Source organism: Dromiciops gliroides, chromosome 1, assembly GCF_019393635.1.
Source record: "Dromiciops gliroides isolate mDroGli1 chromosome 1, mDroGli1.pri, whole genome shotgun sequence".
Taxonomy (NCBI): domain Eukaryota; kingdom Metazoa; phylum Chordata; class Mammalia; order Microbiotheria; family Microbiotheriidae; genus Dromiciops; species Dromiciops gliroides.
Window position 1 is genome coordinate 309,727,952 of NC_057861.1, and position 18,991 is coordinate 309,746,942.

The 18,991-nt window shown below is 37.9% G+C and overlaps 1 protein-coding gene across 1 annotated transcript in view; it reads left to right on the plus strand.

The window, feature by feature from the left end:
* The first annotated feature begins 1,073 nt into the window (after positions 1-1,073).
* Positions 1,074-18,991, plus strand: part of MBD2 (methyl-CpG binding domain protein 2) — a 75,774-nt gene continuing 57,856 nt past the window's right edge. The window contains exon 1 of the mRNA XM_043979385.1: positions 1,074-1,689. Within this exon, the coding sequence (XP_043835320.1) occupies positions 1,133-1,689 (557 nt within the window). The 5' untranslated portion in view covers positions 1,074-1,132. The remainder of the gene's footprint in view (positions 1,690-18,991) is intronic.

Below are 18,991 nucleotides of genomic sequence, written 5' to 3' on the forward strand. Positions count from 1 at the left end.
TAGCTTCTTATTGATTAAGAGTTCAACATATGTCTTCAGGCCCATAGTGAGATGATCTCTGGCCATCTTTCCATGATGTCACATGTCTTCTCTTCTTCCCTTCCCCACTTTCAACTATGTAGCTTTGGGAACAATCATTGAACTCATACTACCATTCCTGGAAAAGACTAGTCAATAATTGTCCTATGACTCAAAACTCTCCGCTGTCATATATTCCTATTCTTTTCTATTAAAATGTAAGTTACTTGAGGACAGAGACTGTCCTGCTTTTTATATTTGAATCTCTGGCACTTAGCATTGGCTCACGGGTAAGCACGTGGTTAATGCTTTTTAATTTATTCATTAAATGTAAATATGCGGTTAGGAGACCTTTACTGTTAAAGACAGCTCTAGAACCGGCGCGGTGTAAAAAAAAGCATTGGACCGAGTTATCTGGGTTCAAATCCCTACTCTACTTTTTAATAATATGCCCCGTTTGTAGTTATCCCCTTTTTGCTATGGCCTCAGTTTCCCTATCTGTAAAATGAGAGTTTTGACCCCCCCCAAACCCATGACCCGGCCAGACCTCTTCAGTTCCCCACGGACCCACAAGTCAAGCCCTATTAAAGTACTTTGAGATCTTAATGGTGAAAAAGAAGCTTTGGGGAGAAGGGTTAACCACCCTGAACATGCCAAGTTAATTTTTAAAAGTTACAAATTCTCTTTGTCGTGTTCCCTTATCCACTGGAGTAAACGGACTAAGACAAGCAGATGAGGAGGCCCCTTGATCAAATCCTAAAACCGTCGACTGTTGCTCCAGGGCCTTAGAACTTGCCCCATAAACGGCTCCCGCCCCTCCCCCACCCCGGGGTCGAGCACGCGCCCGGTGGCAGGGTGCGGCGAGTGGGAGGGGGAGGGAGGCGAGGGGAGGGGCTTCGGGGGGGCGGGGACAATATGGCAGTCTAGGGCGCTTGGAGGACCTGAGAGGCGGTGGCCACGGCCACGCCCCGGGCGGGAGGGCCTCTCTGGTGCGCGCCCGTTCTATGATGCTCGCGCGCGTCCCCCGCGCGCCGCGCCGCGGGCGGGGCGGGTCTCCGGGATTCCAAGGGCTCGGTTACGGAAGAAGCGCAGCGCCGGCTGGGGAGGGGGCTGGATGCGCGCGCACCCGGGGGGAGGCCGCTGCTGCCCGGAGCAGGAGGAGGGGGAGAGCGCAGCGGGCGGCAGCGGCGCTGGCGGCGGCTCCGCCATAGAGCAGGGGGGTCAGGGCAGCGCGCTCGCCCCGTCCCCGGTGAGCGGCGTGCGGAGGGAAGTCGCTCGGGGCGGCGGCGGCGCCGGCGCCGGCCGCGGCCGGGGGCGGTGGAAGCAGGCGGGCCGGGGCGCCGGCGGCGGCGGCGGCGTCTGTGGCCGTGGCCGGGGTCGGGGCCGTGGCCGGGGACGGGGTCGGGGACGGGGCCGGGGCCGCGGCCGTCCCCCGAGCGGCGGCGGCGGCGGCAGCGGCGGCTGCGGCAGCGGCAGCGGTGGCGGCGGCGCCCCCCGGCGGGAGCCGGTCCCTTCCCCGTCTGGGAGCGCGGGGCCGGGGCCCAGGGGACCCCGGGCCCCGGAGAGCGGGAAGAGGATGGACTGCCCGGCCCTCCCCCCCGGATGGAAGAAGGAGGAAGTGATCCGAAAATCTGGGCTCAGTGCCGGCAAGAGCGATGTCTACTACTTCAGGTACCGCCCCGGGGGCGGGGGACCGGTTGGGGGGTGCGGGGGGGCAGGAGGAGGAGAGGGTTCGGGGGATGGGGTGATTGAAGGTGGTGGGATGGAGTCAGAGGACCAAGGACAGGGGCATGAACGAGCACCAGGGACAGGGGCCTTAGGTCAAAGGTCAGCGCTAGGGACCAAGGGCAGAGAGGAGGATGTGACAGCTGTGGATTTGGGCGTGGGGACGGAGGCTTGGCTTGTTGAAAGCTATACTGGTTTTAGGAACTGCTTAGACCCTTGGCGAAGATGGGGGGGATTGGAGAAGATCAAAGATAGAAGGTCTGGGAGCCTTAAATGCTTGGGGCGGGGGCGGGTGTGAGGGCATGTGGAGTTACAGACTTCTAGAGAATAGGCTTGAAGAGAAAGGAGTTAGGCTACTGTGGTCGTCCAGTTAGGCTACTGAAGGGTTAAAAGAAGGTGCTATTCACTAGAACTGTAAAACCAAGTCACTATTGGCTGCCTTCCCAGTCAGCCACAGATTAATCACCGGAGTGTTTAATCATACACATGTGGAAATACTAGGTGTGTGTATAGACACTCATATACGTATGTATACATATACTAACAAGGTTTTAGTTACTTGTAACAGTCAGGGAAGTTTCACAGAGTAACTGGTGTAGAATGCTTAGTGTTTCTTTCTCATCCTTTAAGGTAGAACAGGACTGTGTTCTCTTTTGAAACTTAAGTACTAGTAACAAAGTTTTAGTGGTTCAGAGCAACATAATCTTCCCAGCATGGGTGAGGAGCAGAAAATCTTTCTAGACTGCTTTGGGCTCTTGGCTGTCTCTGAAAACAGCTTACTAGTAGTAGCTTGAGGGCAATTTTTCCTTCCTTGTTCTCATTTAAAAAAAAAGTTCATTTAGCTCACGAATTAGCTGTTCTAAACCTTTGAATAAACTCATGGGTAATTAATTACCCGTATCTCCAGAAAAGATTACTCAATTTTGCTTGGCAATTCCCCCTCCCCCCCAGGAATTTTAGGATTTTCCTTCCTAGGAATTTTATGACCAAGAAGTTTTCCCGGCTTCTGTCCTCCAGTAGAAATCGAGAATAGTTAGTGTCTTTTTCTTTATTACTCTTCACCGAACTTAATGATAATTATTTAATCCCCTCTTTACTTCTTTTTTCAAGCTAAAGAATTCAGACTCTTTTCACCTTTAAAAAAATAAGTTTCTTAGGTTCCTATTAGTCATCCTGTGTCTGCATGCATGTTAGGTTTGATGACTTAATAAGCCCAGGCAACAAAGCAGCTATGTTTTATGATGTCAGTTGAACTACTTCACAATAGATAATTCTATTGTTTTCCCACACTGTCTTCAGTAAATGGAACAATAAAACAAATGGATTACATTTAAAGGCTTTTAGTGGTCTATTTTAGTAGACTAATTAAAATTCCCCCTCCCCCCCAGAGAATGACTATGTAAATTTAGGATGTTGAAGCTTGTTCATTTCATGAAGTGGGGTTGAATTTTATGATTTTTTTTCTGACTTTGACATCCACTTGATTAATATGTTTTGAAGATGAATATCTTTTGTATCAATATTTGACAAGACTGAGACAGATTTAAAAATCTGCATAAGGTTATGGTTGCTGATTCAAATTTGCTGACCAGTGGCTTAGCATAAGTAAATATAAAATATTATTTCAGCATAGTTGGTAATTATTGATTAGTTTTTCCTTACAGTATACTCCACTCAAATGGCCATTTATGCATGGAGATAAGAAAATTCAGAATTTCAGCAGATCTCCTCAATTTATGTATTTGATTAGGAAGAAATATAATGATAGATAAGATTCTGTCATCTGGCCTGAGTCCATTGGTCTTGGAACAACAAAAAGACACAGTGAAGAACTGTTTAAAATAAGCATGTGATGCTGTTTAACTGGACCTTTATTTCCCCATCAACAAACTCGTATATATCTTTTGGAAGAGTGTGCATTTTTCAGTAAAAGTTTACATTAATCTCTCTAATGTCATTAAATGCTTTTATATGAATATTTTTAATGTCATTAAATGTCTTAACTTTTAAGTTCATTCTAGTAAAATACTGCACTCAGGGCCAATTATAATTGTTGTTCTGTGTATAAAAATATCCAAATGCTAGCTTTCTACTTTTCTATCAGATTCTGCTGGGCATCTTTCTATCTAGATGGTACACATGACACACTATGAACTATGTTTTGTGGATGTTGAACAAGCTATTAAATTTGACAACAATATCTATGCTTAAGATTGAGCTTTTTAGAGGACTAGCCAATTAGGAAGTGCCCTCAGTAGAAAACCTTTGGCTTTGGATTTTATTGCCTATAGCAGTTCTTCAGAAATACATTTTATTTGCTTTTAGAATGAGGTATTTTATTCAAACTCCTTTTTGGTTATGAAGTCGTTATTGTTTTAAAGTAACTTAGAGTTATTTAAATAATGACTAATTTGTAGATATCTTTCAAAAATATGTTCTAACTTTTAGTCTTCTTACACTATTTTGTACAAAATTGGAATAAAAATGATGGGAAGAACTGACTTTCAAAATTTTGAAGGCTAAAAGTAAAGATAGCCTACTTTCTGTTTGCTCTTTAAGAGTGACACTTTTAAGATAAAACTCTTTCTTCTAATAGTAAACACTCTTTGTGTTCCTGCGCCTAATTGATTTCTGTCATGAGGTATTTAGTTCAAGCAGCAACAAAGTATTACTGAACACCTATAAAGTATTAAGTATGGTGCAAAAATATGATGACTTGATTTTATTAAATTCCAAGGCAATATTAAATATGTATGTATATATGTAACATGTGCTGTATGTACAGCCAATTTATGATACCACAGATATGTATACCAGTCACTTTTTTTTTGGGACAACTTTCTATTTTGAATGACTCTTAACCTTAGTTGTGAAGGAGGAATTCCTTTATAACAGTTGATTTTTGTCTGACTTGTTAGTACATCTCCCCCAAATTAACACTGGCTATCCCTCCACACTCATTTCCTACCTGAGGTTTACCACCTCTCCCTCTCCCCCAAGTCCCATGAAATCTGCTAGAAGACTAGGTAATTTAATCCATGGAAAGGGATAGAGAGGTGTGTGTGTGTGTGTGTGTGTGTGTGTATGTAGAGTTAATTCTGAGTGGTAATCTGAACACCTGCATCTATTGTTCATGCAGATGTCAAACCCTGATGTAGCCAGCCCTGAGGGAGTTTGATTCTTTAACAAATCAGTGTCAGTTAAAAGGGTGTGGCAGACACTTATTAATTGAACTAAAAATAGGCTATTTATGACAAATTTCAATCGTGGAACAATTTGAACTGTTCCCTGAGACTGCCAGTTTTCAGTAGGTACCATGCCTTTGGTTACCAGTTAAGTAATAGGACATTTCAGGATTATCAATAGCACATTAACCACTATGATATCATCCAGGTTCTATTTTTTAAAGGGCTGTCATTAGAGGACAGTGGCAAGACATTTTTATTGTTCTCCATTCCTTCTATAAGTCAAGGAGCATTTATTAAGTGCCTGCTGTGTGCTAGATACTGTGTTAAGTACAGCATCCTAGTCTTAAGACTTTATCACTTCATGCCTCAATTATTGTAATAGCCTCCCAGTTGGTCTTCCTGACGCTAGTCTTTAAATCCTGCATATCACTGCAAGACTAATCTTTCTAAGACATCTTTTCATATCATCTGTCTACATAAAAAATGTACAGGAGTTCCCTACTGCTAATAACAGCAAGACTAAACTTGCTGGTGCAGATCTATTAGTTATAATCCCCTTAAAGGGACGTTGGGATAATTGGATACCATCCCCTGAAGATATTGAACCAATATGACTGTTGTTGACAAAATGTTGGATATAATTTTCAATTCAACAAACATTTTGTCTTTCATGTCCTAAGGCAAAAAAAATGAAGTAAGACACAAGACCCTGCTGTTGATTTTAGTCACATATGAATTGTTCCAAAACAAGGTTGAATATGATACAAAGAAGAGAACCAGACATATAAAAAATAAATTTGAGGCAGCTTGGCTTCTTTTATATGAGGGGGCATTGAGGAGGGCTTCATGGAGGAAGTCTTGTCTTATTTAAGCCTTGAAGGAAGGAAAACTTTTAAATTGGTAGAGCAGTAGGGAAGGGGAAGAATAGATTTTAAACACAGAGTGTATGTGTGTGTGTGGGGAGATTGTGAGGAAAGGTTCTGAGATAGGAGAGGCCAGGACAAGAATGGTGAGGGTGAGTCATCTGGTTTGGCTAAAATATAAAGTGTATGAAGGAGTGCTGTAAGAAAAGGCTTGCTCCATCTGGCCAAGTTGTGGAAAACCATGGCTGTTGTGCTAAAGAGTGTATTATACTATGGTAGACAATGAGAATTGCTGAAGGATTTTAAGGAGAGTGGCATAGTGGTTTGACTTTTCTTGGGGTCAGGAGACCTCGTTTCAATGACTAGTTATGATACTTATTAGCTGTGTCATTATGTACTTGACCTTTCAGAGACTTGTTTTCTTATCTGTAAAATGATAATAATACTAGAATTATTTACTTCACAGCCATGTGGTAAAGAAAACACCTTCTAAACCTTAAATTGCTATATACATGTGAATTATTAGTCTTATTATGGTTTGATTGGAACAAAGCATGAAGAAAATTACTCTACTGTATGAAGGTTGGATTGCAGAGAGGAAAAGCAGTTAGACAGCTATTACTATAATCCAGAAGAGAGGTGACAATTGAATTAGGCTGGTGGCAATGGGAGGAGAAGCTAGGGAATAAGTGTGTGTAGTCAGTAGGTGTCTATTAAGCACTTACTATATACCTGGCACTGTGTTAAAGCGCTGGGTGCACAAAGCCTGTGGAGGGAAATTGATAAGGACTTGCCAACTAATTGAATCAAAATTAAATTGGAGGTTTTAAACCTGGTAGTTTGGAGGATTCTGATGTCATCAACAGGCATAGAAGAGTTAGAGGGAAGGTCAAGTTGTTTGGAGGATAATATTGAGTTTGCGGTAACATCTAATTGGAGATATCAGCAGGCATTTGGAAATACAGGAGTTCAAGGGGTAGAAGTTGCAAATCATCTAAGTAGATGTCATAACTGAAGATAGAGTAGTAGTCAAGACAATCAAGGGAAAAACAGAGAAGTAGAAGAGAAGAGGATAAAGACAAAGATTTAGGGAGCATCCGTATTTTAAGGAGATGGGAAGAATATGAGGAACCTTCAAAGGAAAGGGAATTGTCTTAGAGGTAGGAGAGCTAGTAGAATATGATGGTTTAGAAGCTGAGGGAGAGGAGGAATGAGAAGGAGGAGGTGAATCAGCCGTGTCAAAATGCCACACAACAGTCAAGGGGAATGAATGAGGGGCGAAAAAGTCCATTGAATTTAACCCTTGGGAAAGAGTAGTTGTAGAATAGATTGCTAGGAATCGAAGAGGTGGTACAGAAATTGAGGCAAGGAGCATTAAGTATAAACTTGACAATAACTTGGCATAGAAATAGCTTTAGAAATGATGTAAAATCAAAAGATGATTTAAATAAACACTACTAGGGGAAAGCAATTATAAAATCACACTGATTTAGTCCACCTCAAATTTATGCTATCTTTTATCATCTGAACCTAAATTGTTGTGGAACAATTTATTTAAATGTTATTTATCCAAACGTTAGCCACAGGAGCTATTTCATGTATTCATTTCTCTTTTTTTCTCCTACACCATCTTAATCCCCATTCTCTGTCATCAGATAATCTCACTTCTAAAATAACCTAGGCCAGTGCTATCAAATTCAGGCAGAAAAAGGGTCCATTAAACCCTACATAAGGATCCCTATGGCTGTATAATAACTTAGAAAACCACATATTGACATCATCTATGTTCCATTGTATTTTTAAATTTTGTTATTATTTCCCAACTACATTTTGATCTGCTTCAGGACACAGGTATGGAGTTTGACACCTCAGATCTGGGCATTACATATTTTACATTCTAATGAGGGAGTGAACATGTACATATATAAATATATACAAAAAGAGAAGGCACTAGCAGCTCACAGCATCAGGAAAACCAGGAAATTCCAAGAAGACAATTTAAGGAGGCATTCTAGGCCTAGAGGATAGCCAGTGCAAAGGCTCAGAGACAGGAGGTGAAGCATTTTGTGTGAAGAACAACAAGGCTGCCAGTTTGGTTTGCCCAGAGTATGTGGGGAGAAGAAGAATGCACATTATTTGGAAAGTACATTGTGAAAAGCTTTAACATTTAAACAAAGGAGTTGATCTTAGAGATATTAGGGAGTCACTAGAGTTTATTGTGTGAGGGGAATGACATGGCCAAACCCATGTTTTAGAAAAAAGAAATTACTTTGGCAGCTGCAGTTGGAAGAGACTGGAGGTAGGGAAACCTATTAGGAAGTTATTACCATAATCTAGGGAAAAGGTGATAGTGTCTGGAACTAGAGAATGTTTATGGGAGATGTTGAGAGAGAAATGACAAGATATTGGTTAGATATGTGGGGGAAGAAGAGGGGGAAGAATGACACCTATTTTGTGAATCTGTGTGACTCAGAAAATCCTCAGAACTTGGTGAGGTATAGGTGTTATTGTTATCCTTATTTTATAGATGGGGAAACTGAGTCTGAGAAGGTCAGTTACTTGCTCAGGGACACAGAGCTGCTAAAAAGTGTAGTCCATTAATAATAGTAAGGGAGTTTGGGAGAGGGGTTGATTTGGAAGGAAAAACTATTAAGTTCAGTTTTGGACTTGTTGAGTTTGAGATGTATACGAGCTATCCATTTGGAAATGTCTAATAGGCAATTAATAATGTCAGACTGGAGTCTGAGAGAGAAACTAGTATGGGATAAATGGATCCGGGAGTCATCTGCATAGAGATAATGGTTGAATCCATGGAAGATGATATAGCCTTTCTATACCTCATTAGGTATAGAGAGAATACAGAAGAGTGCCCATGACAGAGCCTTGATATGGATTGTGATCTAGCTAAGGGATAGTATAAAAATGAACTGATTAACTAAAAGATCAAGAATAGGAAGAGATGAAGATCTAGCTTAAGTGGGGGTAATGGCTTGTGAATGTGCTGAGGAGTGGATAAAATGGAGGTCATGGTGAGGACAAAAAATACATTTAGGAGTAAAGTGTAGTGAAATGGAATGATAGGAAATTATGTTCAGATAAAGGAATTCGTTTTTGATTATGGAGATAGAACACATGTGGTTAATAGAACACATGAAGAGCAGGACTGTTCCTATATGTAGCTGAAGTAGACTGAAGGAGTAGTTCATGGGAGACTGATGAAGAAGTGGAAAAAGATGTTGGAAGAACTAAGAGTTTAGAGTTTTTGAAATAGCTATCTGCTGAACTTGATAGAATGCTGGACATTGAGACAAGAAGACCTGGATTTGGATCCTGCTTCAGACACTTAGTAGCTTGTTTCTTAGTCATTTAACTTTTCTTAGCCTCAGTTTCCTCATCTGTAGAATGGGAATGTTGCGGCTGCGGATTAATAATAATAACAATAACAACAATAATATCTACTTTATTGATTTGTGAGGATCAAATGAAATATGAAGGTGATTTGAAGATCCTAAATATCATATATGCTAAAGTCTCGAGCCAGTAGATGACTCTCCAGGAACTGATCTCTTCACTATCACTTTCCTTTTCCTTGTATTCTTGGTCTTGCATCCAGGGGCTTTGCTTTTATTTATTTATTTATTTTTTTACTGCCTGATAAGAACCTGGGGCATTTTGAGTAGGTCTAATAAGTACTTTGTGATTGATATAAAGTTTTTAAAAGATTAAAAAAATCTTTAAAATGGATTAATTCTTTTTTTTTTTTTGGCCAGGGCAATGAGGGTTAAGTGACTTGCCCAGGGTGACACAGCTAGTAAGTGTCAAGTGTCTGAGGCCAGATTTGAACTCAGGTTCTCCTGAATTCAGGGCCAGTACTCTATCCACTGCACCACCCAGCTGCCCCCAATTAATATACTTTTAATGCTTTTTCCCTTGATATAATGTGAATTATTTTTTCTACCTGGGTCTTTGTGTTGTCATGAAATTCGTTGAAATATTAAAAAAACGTCCTTGTAGATTGCCTTTTTTTGTTTTTTAGGACCTTTTTGGTTTTGCAGGTAGAACATTAGAGTGTTTTATGTGATGCTGATCACTTTGAAAGGTGCTATTTTAGCTCTGGAGGTTTTTCCATAGCTGTTTAGATTCATTCCTTCATCATTGTGCCTTGCCTCAAAATTGTTACAGGGATCTGTCTATACTAGAGTGACTATACAAAACTTAAGTGTCACAAAATTTCTTGCTAGATGTTTTATTACTAAACTTGTCTAATCAAAATCAAAATATAAAATAGTTTGAAAAACGATCACTACAAGTCAGAAAAAAACATCTCAATGTTATTTTTGAGAGCATTTTAAAACTGATGATGTGTTTCCATAGCACAGTGAACCATGGAAAGTGAATTCTTAAGCTACCTTGGAGCACTGCCAAATAAGTGTGGCTTTGTTATTGGTGAAAGTGCTTCAAAATGCTGCTTCTATGAGCCTACATCAATGTGGATTAGAAATTGATTTACCTAAGATAAGTTTAGAGGTGGCTTCTGAAGTACATTTTAATTTAGAATATTTTTAATACATTTAAGTGTTAACTTGAGTGGATCTGTGATCTTGTCAATATTAATACTCCCATCATTGGTGCAGATCAGAACTCATCCATGCCTTCTCATCCTGTGCAACTCTTGCTTATGTCTTTCCTTCAGTCCTCCACAGGAGATCTAGCTGATGTCTATTGGTATTCCCTAGGTCTTTTGACATTCTGTAGGTACCAGTAAAGACCATGAAGTGATTATACCTTGCTTTTGCTTTATGAATGGCCCAACATTTCTGTATATATCTATATGTATGTACATATAGATATATACATATGTATATTTCTGAATATATGTATGTACCGAGAGATCTTTTAAGCTACTTGTCTATATATACAACTGAGGGAAATAGAGTTAAACTCTAAATCTCTTAAAAAAAACCCACATAGAGAGTTACTTCCACTGAATAAATGGAAAAATTGTCCTCTTCCTAATTCACAGTTTACTAAGAAAAAATTTTAAATTTAATTTCAGCTACCTATATTCTGTTCAATATACAGTACATATTTTTTTGCAGAGTTGACTTAAAGCCTTGACTTTTCCATTTGTGGTAAAAAATTGTTATATAGTCTTATTAAATAAGTTTTCAATGATGGCATTACCTTACTTCCACTTCAGACTTATCAAGTAAAGGCTATATTTTATTTATTTAAAACAATAAAAAGTCCAGCAGAATTAGTTTTCTGGAGAATGTAATGAACTAGCTTCATGAATTTAAAAATAATTTTGGAGGAAAATTTCAAAAACATTTAAAATTTTAATCATAGTAAAGGGTTTTTTTTTTTTTTTTTGGTGAGGCAGTTGGGGTTAAGTGACTTGCCCAGGGTCACACAGCTAGTAAGTGTCAAGAGTCTGAGGCTGGATTTGAACTCAGGTCCTCCTGAATCCAGGGCTGGTGCTCTATCCACTGTGCCACTTAGCTGCCCCCCATAGTAAAGTTTTATTTTTTATTTTAAAAATTTTTTTATTTTTTGGTGAGGCAATTGGGGTTAAGTGACTTGCCCAGGGCCACACAGCTAGTAAGTGTCAAGTGTCTGAGAGCGGATTTGAACTCAGGTCCTCCTGACTCCGGGGCTGGTGCTCTATCCACTGCGCCACCTAGCTGCCCCCCCATAGTAAAGTTTTAAAGAGCATTGCTAAGTTGCATGTGTCATGTTTTACAGAATCTTAGTTATATATTTACATTATCAAGTTTTTATATATCATGTACTTCTATAGTTGCTGGTGTAATTTTTATACATTTATTATGCTATGCAATTTATTCTTTTAGGAGTACATTGTAGGACCATTTCATGCTAGAACTTTTACTTTAGTAGTCATTGAGTTGCATTTCAAAGGTCAAATATAACTTGTAAAATGGTAGCATAAGATCTCCTCAAAAAGTGAGAAATGATATTATTCTTTCACATCCCTTTTAGTTTGTAATAGAAAAATAAAGCCTAACAAGTAGTGTGCTATAGTGCACATGCATACATGGGTTTATTCTTTTGATGATCATTCTTGATTTGCAATAAGACGACTGACAAAATGAGATTATAATTGCTATAATTCTCTTTCTTTAGAGTTGCTTCATAATGGTGAGGATCCAGAAAGGCTGTGTAATTCATTGTAGAAATATTGAGTTATAAAGACAATGCACCATTAAAATCAATCACTTAGCATGCCTAATTTCTTTTCCATCAGTAGATAAATTCCAGTCCTCTATACATCCTTTGTGTTGGCTAGATTGAGTTTTCATTGGGGATTTCATTTTGTATTGCCAGCAGTTACAAAAAGACATGTGGTCATTTAAAACACACACACACACACCAACTCCCATGCAAAGTCTCACCTGCCAAAACACATAATTGAAGTAATTAGATCTTGTAAAATGAAGAACTATACATATCTTTCCAAAAATAGGAGTCAACCAAAAGTATTAAATTACATTTTTTGGAACTGTTTTTTAAGAAAATTGGTCATGAGATATGTAATATTTCTACTTCAAATTAATAAATATTAAAAATGATTCAAAAAGAAAGGGAAAAATTATGAAAGGATGATCCAGATCTGTAGACAAATTGTGACCATTTCAAATTAAAGTTTTAAAAGACTGGCATGATGAATTAAAATTTAAAGCATCATCTAATTCAGTAATCTGTTTTCTAATTTATGCCTTATTCATATTTTCTGCTTTTGAGGTTCTTAAAAATTATGCTAATATCTTTTGTCTTTACTTCACCTTTGTTTTTAAATGTTTCCTTCCCTATTTCCCTACTTAGAAAACTATCCTTTCCAGGAAAGAATTAAAAAATAAAGAGAAAAAAAAGCACAGGAATCTTACACGACTTGCAATGTCCCATACTCATAGTACACTGTGAAGAAGTGAGAGAAATACATTTTCTCATGTTTTCTCTCCTTTTGGTCATTACAGTGGTTCAATAGTGAGGGTTTTTCAGTGTTCTTTTGTATTGTCTTATTTTTGTCCCATTTCAACATTGTAGATGTTGTATATATTGCTTTCCTTGTTCTCTTTCTTTGTTTCACATGAGTTCATATAAATCTTCCCATATTTTTCTCAGCACTTTATATTCATTATTTCTTACTACTTTATGTTCATTATTTCTTACTGTGCAGTAATATTTTATATTATTCATATATCTTTAGACACATTACTACTTTGGTTTCTCCTGAAGAAAGTTATTGAAAAAATGAAGATGAAACTAAAGCTTCATTTTCCCATGTGTATTTTTGAAAATGATTGCTGATGAAAAGTGGTTTTTTTTTTAGTGGAAAAAGTTGAGGTTATTGGTTAAAATAAAGTTTATTTATGAAATCTAGGGATTTAATTAATTCAGTCTTTCATTATTATTTTCTATAACAGTCAGCTCACTTGTTGAGTATTCAAAATAAGTGATACTAAATCACTTAAAATGTAGACACTGACTAATCAATTCTGTCTTTTCTGTTTGTATCCCCAGTGCTTAGCACAGTGCTTTGCATATAGTAAACACTTAGGTAAATACTTTTTCCATTTATTAAGTCAACATTTAATGGTTGGATTGGACTAAATGATCTTTAAGTAAGGTCCCTTCCAACTCTCAAGCTATCATCCTAGCTAATAATAATTAGCAGTTATATAGTACTCTAAGTTTTACCAAGTACTTCCTTACAATAATCTTGTGAGAGGTAGGTAGAACAAGTTTCATTGTATGATAAGAAAACTGTTCAGAGATGTACAGTGACTCACAGGGCTAGTGAGTTGATGTTGTATTTGAAGATAGATCTCCTGAGGCCTGCATCCCCCTCTATATTATACCACACTCTACTAAGGTTCATGTTAATGCCTCATTCTATATAATAAAGCTACTTCTCTGTCTTGGTAGAAGATTATAGTAGCAGGACTTTGTTTATCTGGTTACATATCATAATCATTGGCACATTTTAAAAATAAAGACACTGGTATGCTATTTATCATTTGTCTTCTACAACCTCAAATTATTCCATTAAAAAAAACACACACACACAAACTTCTGTAGTAGTTCTTAGTCTCTTTTGCTGGTTTCTCCTTTGTTCCCTCCCACTAAATATTAAGTCCCTTCTCAAAGATTGTCCCTTAACTTTTTTTCCCTATCTATTCTTGGCTTTAGCAGTATGGTGAATGATTGAATGAAAAAGCATGTATTAAACTCTTATTATGTGCCATGCACTGTTTTGAACACTGAGGACACAAACAACAGAAAAAAGACTTGTTTCTGCTCCAAGACTCATTTTTAAAAAGTTCAGCTGCAAGGATGAAAAGGTTGGAAATCCCAAGGGCTTAGTAACAATGAGGTTGCAAGGCTCAGTGTTCCTTAGGTTACATCAGTAGATCAGATTACAGAGCTACCAGGTGTCTGCAGAACCTGGAAGGTAGATGGTTAGGACTGGTAGTCCTCCATCTCACTGGAAGGAATAGAGTTTGTGATTTTCATCTCATTCAAACTATGTGAACAGTCAACAATTCCAAATTAGGTCCAGGGCAGTCATCAGAGGAGGAGCAGATTGGAAAAAGCACGGGAAGGGCATTTCTGGTGATGTTGGGAGAGAGTCTTGTCTGGCCCTTGGGAAAGGTTTAGGGTTGTGTTAGGCAAGGGGAGAGGGCAAAGAGAGAAGTGTACCTCCAGCAATCTTATTTTCACTCCCATAGTTTCAACTATCACCCCTGTGGTTGTGACCTGAGCTTCTGTCCCTGATTAAAGTGGCAGTAGAGTACATATTTTTTTTTAAGGTAAGAAGAGATTCTAGCATGACCGTCTCCATTTCAAACAATTTGCTGAATAACTCCATCCTGCCAAAACCTGAAACTCAACTTCTCTAAAGCCAAACTTCCCTTTTACAACTTTTCTGGAATTTATCAGTGAAGTAGAGAATAGAGATGATGTGGTAGCTAGATGGGATAAAAGGGTCAAGGGAAAACTTGCCTTTTTTAAATAAAAAGATCCAGGAGATGAAAGCATGTTTGTAGGCAGATAGAAAGAAAGATATAAAAGAGCAAGGGATGGGGAAGCAATTGATAGAGAGCATGTGATTTTTGTAGTAAGGTTATAGAGGAAACAAAAGAGTGGTAGATTTATGGTTCTGATCCCAGGAGAATTAGCTTTTACAAGGAGTAGGAATGCTTTAATCCTCTTGGTGACCTGAAGGAAAGGAATAGAGAAAAGGGATGATAACGAGAAGTTTTAAAAGGGAAGGAGACATAAAGGACTTCCATTGCTTGATGAAATAAATTGTAAGTATTGGAATTAGGGCCTAGTTAGTGACTCAAGAAGAAAAGATTTGGAACAGTTTTGTGGGGATATGAGACATAGGATTGATAAAAGTAACATAAAGAAATTGTCAGGCATCAGTGAAGGCCCAACTGAGGTCATGCATTGTAAGTTTGTAGTTATGACAACAAATTGATTTCACAGCTTTTTTCCTGTGATGATCAGCCTAGTAGGAGCAGAGAAATCAGATGAATAATCAGATAGGATTTATAGGCTGAGAATGCCTGGTTGGAAGATGAGAAATTATAAGATTTGGGATATTAGATCATTAAAATGCCAAATTAATGCCAGGTATGGAGGCAAGTGGAACTAGGGTGGACTGGTAGAATGAAAATGGATGAAGAGACTGTATGTCATAATAAGGGCAAAAAATGGGTTTTGTGTCAGTGAGTGAGTAGAAGAGGAAGGAAGGAACCAAACAGGAATTTATGTTGTATGTTAGGCATTGTGCTAAGTGCTTTGACAATATTATTTAATTTGATCCTCACAACAATCCTGGGAAGTAGATGCTCTTATTATTTTATTCTATTTTACAGATGAGGAAGATGAGGCATACAGTGGTTAAATGACTTGCCCAGGATCACAGGACTAGTAAGAGTCTAAGGCAGGATTTGGACTCAGGTCTTTCTTACTATAGGCCTAGTATTCTTTAGCCACTAACCCCACCCTCTAGGAGATGACCCTAAATGGGTTCTAAGATCTCTTAGAACTCAAATTCTGAGCTTTCAGTTGGAGACTTTGACTCTCAGGACTTTGGAGGTCCTAGACTTCTAAAACTGGTAATTTTCAAGGTGTACAATGAAGTGGGATAGAGGTTGAGAAATTTGGTGGTTCATGGCATCAGAGTGGTCATCAAATAGATATTGACATTTATAAGGATTAGAAGTACTTATTATGGGGGCAGCTAGGTGGTGAAGTGGATAAAGTACTGGCCCTGAATTCAGGAGGACCTGACTTCATATCCAGTCTCAGACACTTGACACTTACTAGCTGTGTGACCTTGGGCAAGTCACTTAACCCTCATTGCCCCCACAAAAACAAATAAATTAATTAATTAAAAAATAGAAGTCCTTATTATGGACAGAAAAGCTACAAATAATTTCTACCAATTAATAAAGAATAGAAGGATATTGGAACTCAAAACTATAATTACAATGTTTATTATTAAAGAAATTAAACTTAAAATAAAAAAGAATGGAAGGATATAAAAAAGTAATTTCCCTAAACTCTGATGGGATATTTTAGAGAGCTAGAACAAAAACACTAAGGGGATAATAGTATAATTTCCCCAAATTTGGTATCCTACCCCAGTGTGTTGCACATACTACACTCAATATGTTTATTAGATTGAAGCTATAAATGGGAATGCTTAATTTAAAGATGCCTATAGAAACAGTTAATCTATATTCTCCAGAATCAGAATAGGTGTTTTGTATAACTAAATTAAAGCAAGTGAATACTAGTTGTTACATTACCTGTTCCATCTAACTTATTGTTACATCCATTGAATTGACTTAAAATGTGTCTTTCAAAAATTCGAAACATATGGTATTTTTCTTTGCCAGAAAAGACCCTTACCTTTCTTGTTCAAAATTAAAGGAAGTTACCTAATAAACTAATCTTGGCAGCATTGGATTTGTGTGCAAAAATTTAAATTTAGGGGGCAGCTAGGTGGCGGAATGGATAAAGAACTGGCCCTGGATTCAGGAGGACCTGAGTTCAAATCTGGCCTCAGACACTTAACACTTACTATCTGTGTGACCCTGGGCGAGTCACTTAACCTTCATTGCTCCCCCCAACCCCCAAAACTTAAATTTAATGTAATCAAAGTTATCCATTTTGTGATATTTAAAATCTAAATTGTGGTCGCATTAAATTAGAAGCTTCAGCACCAGTCTTTGGGCATTAAACATTTATTAAAGCATGCAAATGTTCACAAGGAGTTCAGAAAGTTAAGAAAAAGCCTATCTCGGGGCAGCTAGATGGCGCAGTGGATAGAGCACTGGCCTTGGAGTCAGGAGTACCTGAGTTCAAATCCGGCCTCAGACACTTAACACTTACTAGCTGTGTGACCCTGGGCAAGTCACTTAACCCCAATTGCCTCACTAAAAAAAAAAAAAAAAGAAAAAAAAAAAGAAAAAGCCTATCTCGCATAGAGTTCCAGCCTGGTTGGGTTCTTCCTCAAGTCCTCCTCCAGGAGCTTGCTTTAATCAGGAACTCTCTCCAGCAAACTGGTTGTGGAAGCTTTTTATAGGTTTGGAACAGAGGTGGGCCTTGCACACTGCTTCAAGCTGATTGGTTGGTGTCATCCAAATCCATTGGTTCTGAAGGTGTTCTCAAGGTGTGATTACAATCCAGTTAACTTGAAGTTGGCTAATCAGCAGTTAATCACTCCCACTTGATTCAATCAGTCTAGATTAATCTCCAGGTGGGTCTTTGAGTATCTGCTAAATCTCATTATTTCATCACAATTTTATATTTTGTAATGCTGTCATTTTTCATCCTACATTTTTTTTATCATAAATTTAGTCCTTTTTGGTCAGAAATTCTTCCTTTATCCATAGATTTGACAGGTAAAATTTTCCATGCTCCTTTGATTTACTTATCATATCATCCTTTATTTCTAAATAGCCGTTTCAACTTTATTTTGTTATATGGTGTAAGATGTTGGTCTATACCATATTTCTGCCAAACTACTTTACAATTTTCCCAACTATTTTTGTTAAATAGTGCATACTTGTCTCCAAATCTTGGTTCTTTGGGTTTATCAAACACTAGATTAATTTGGTTATTTCCTATTGTGCATTGTATACCTAATCTATTCTTTTAATCCACCACTCTGTTTCTCATCTAGCACAAGATTCTTTAGGCGATTACTTTATAATACAGTTTGAAATCTGTAACTGTCAGTCTGCCTTCCTTAACTTTTTTAAACAATTGTTTCCCTTGATATTCTTGATTTTTGTTCTTCCAGATGAATTTTGTTACTATTTTTTCTGGCTTTCTAAAATAATTCTTTGGTTGTTTGATGCAATGGCACTGAATAAGAAAATTAACTTAGGTAGAGCTGTTATTTTTATTTTATTGGATCAGCCTTACTATGAGCAAAAAATATTCCTCCAGCTGTTTACATCTGTCTTTATTTGTGTGAAAAGTGTTATGTAATTGTATTCTTGTAATCGCATAGCTTGTCTTAGCAGGTAGACTCTTAAGTATTTTATATTTTCTGCAGTTATTTTAAATGTAATTTCTCTATCCCTTCCTTCTGGGTTTTGTTGATAATGTGTAGAAATGCTGATGATTTATGTGGATTTATTTTATATCCTTTGCTAAAGTTTTTTTTTTAAACAGATGAGGATTTGTTTCAATTAGGTTTTTACTCAATTCTTAGTGTGTTCTAAATTTACCATCATATCATCTGCAAAGAGTAATAGTTTTGTTTCCTCCTTGCCTCCTTTTTAAAATTCAGATTCTTTTACTTGTCTTATTGCTATAGTTAGTATTTATAATACAATATTGAATAATAGTGGTGATAATAGACATCCTTGCTTCACCCCTGATTTTACTGGGAAGGTTTCAAGTTCATCTCTTTTATAGATAATGCTTACTCTTAGTTTTAGGTAGATACTACTTAAGGAAGGTTCCATTGATTCCTATGTTTTCTACTATTTAAAAAACAGGAATTAGTGGTATATTTTTTCAAAATATTTTTTCTGCATCTATTAATATGATGATGTGGTTTTTTAACTGATATGATCAGTTATTCTTATAGTTTGATTCAGCTTTCCATTCCCAGTATAAATCCCATCTGGTCATAGTGTGTGATCT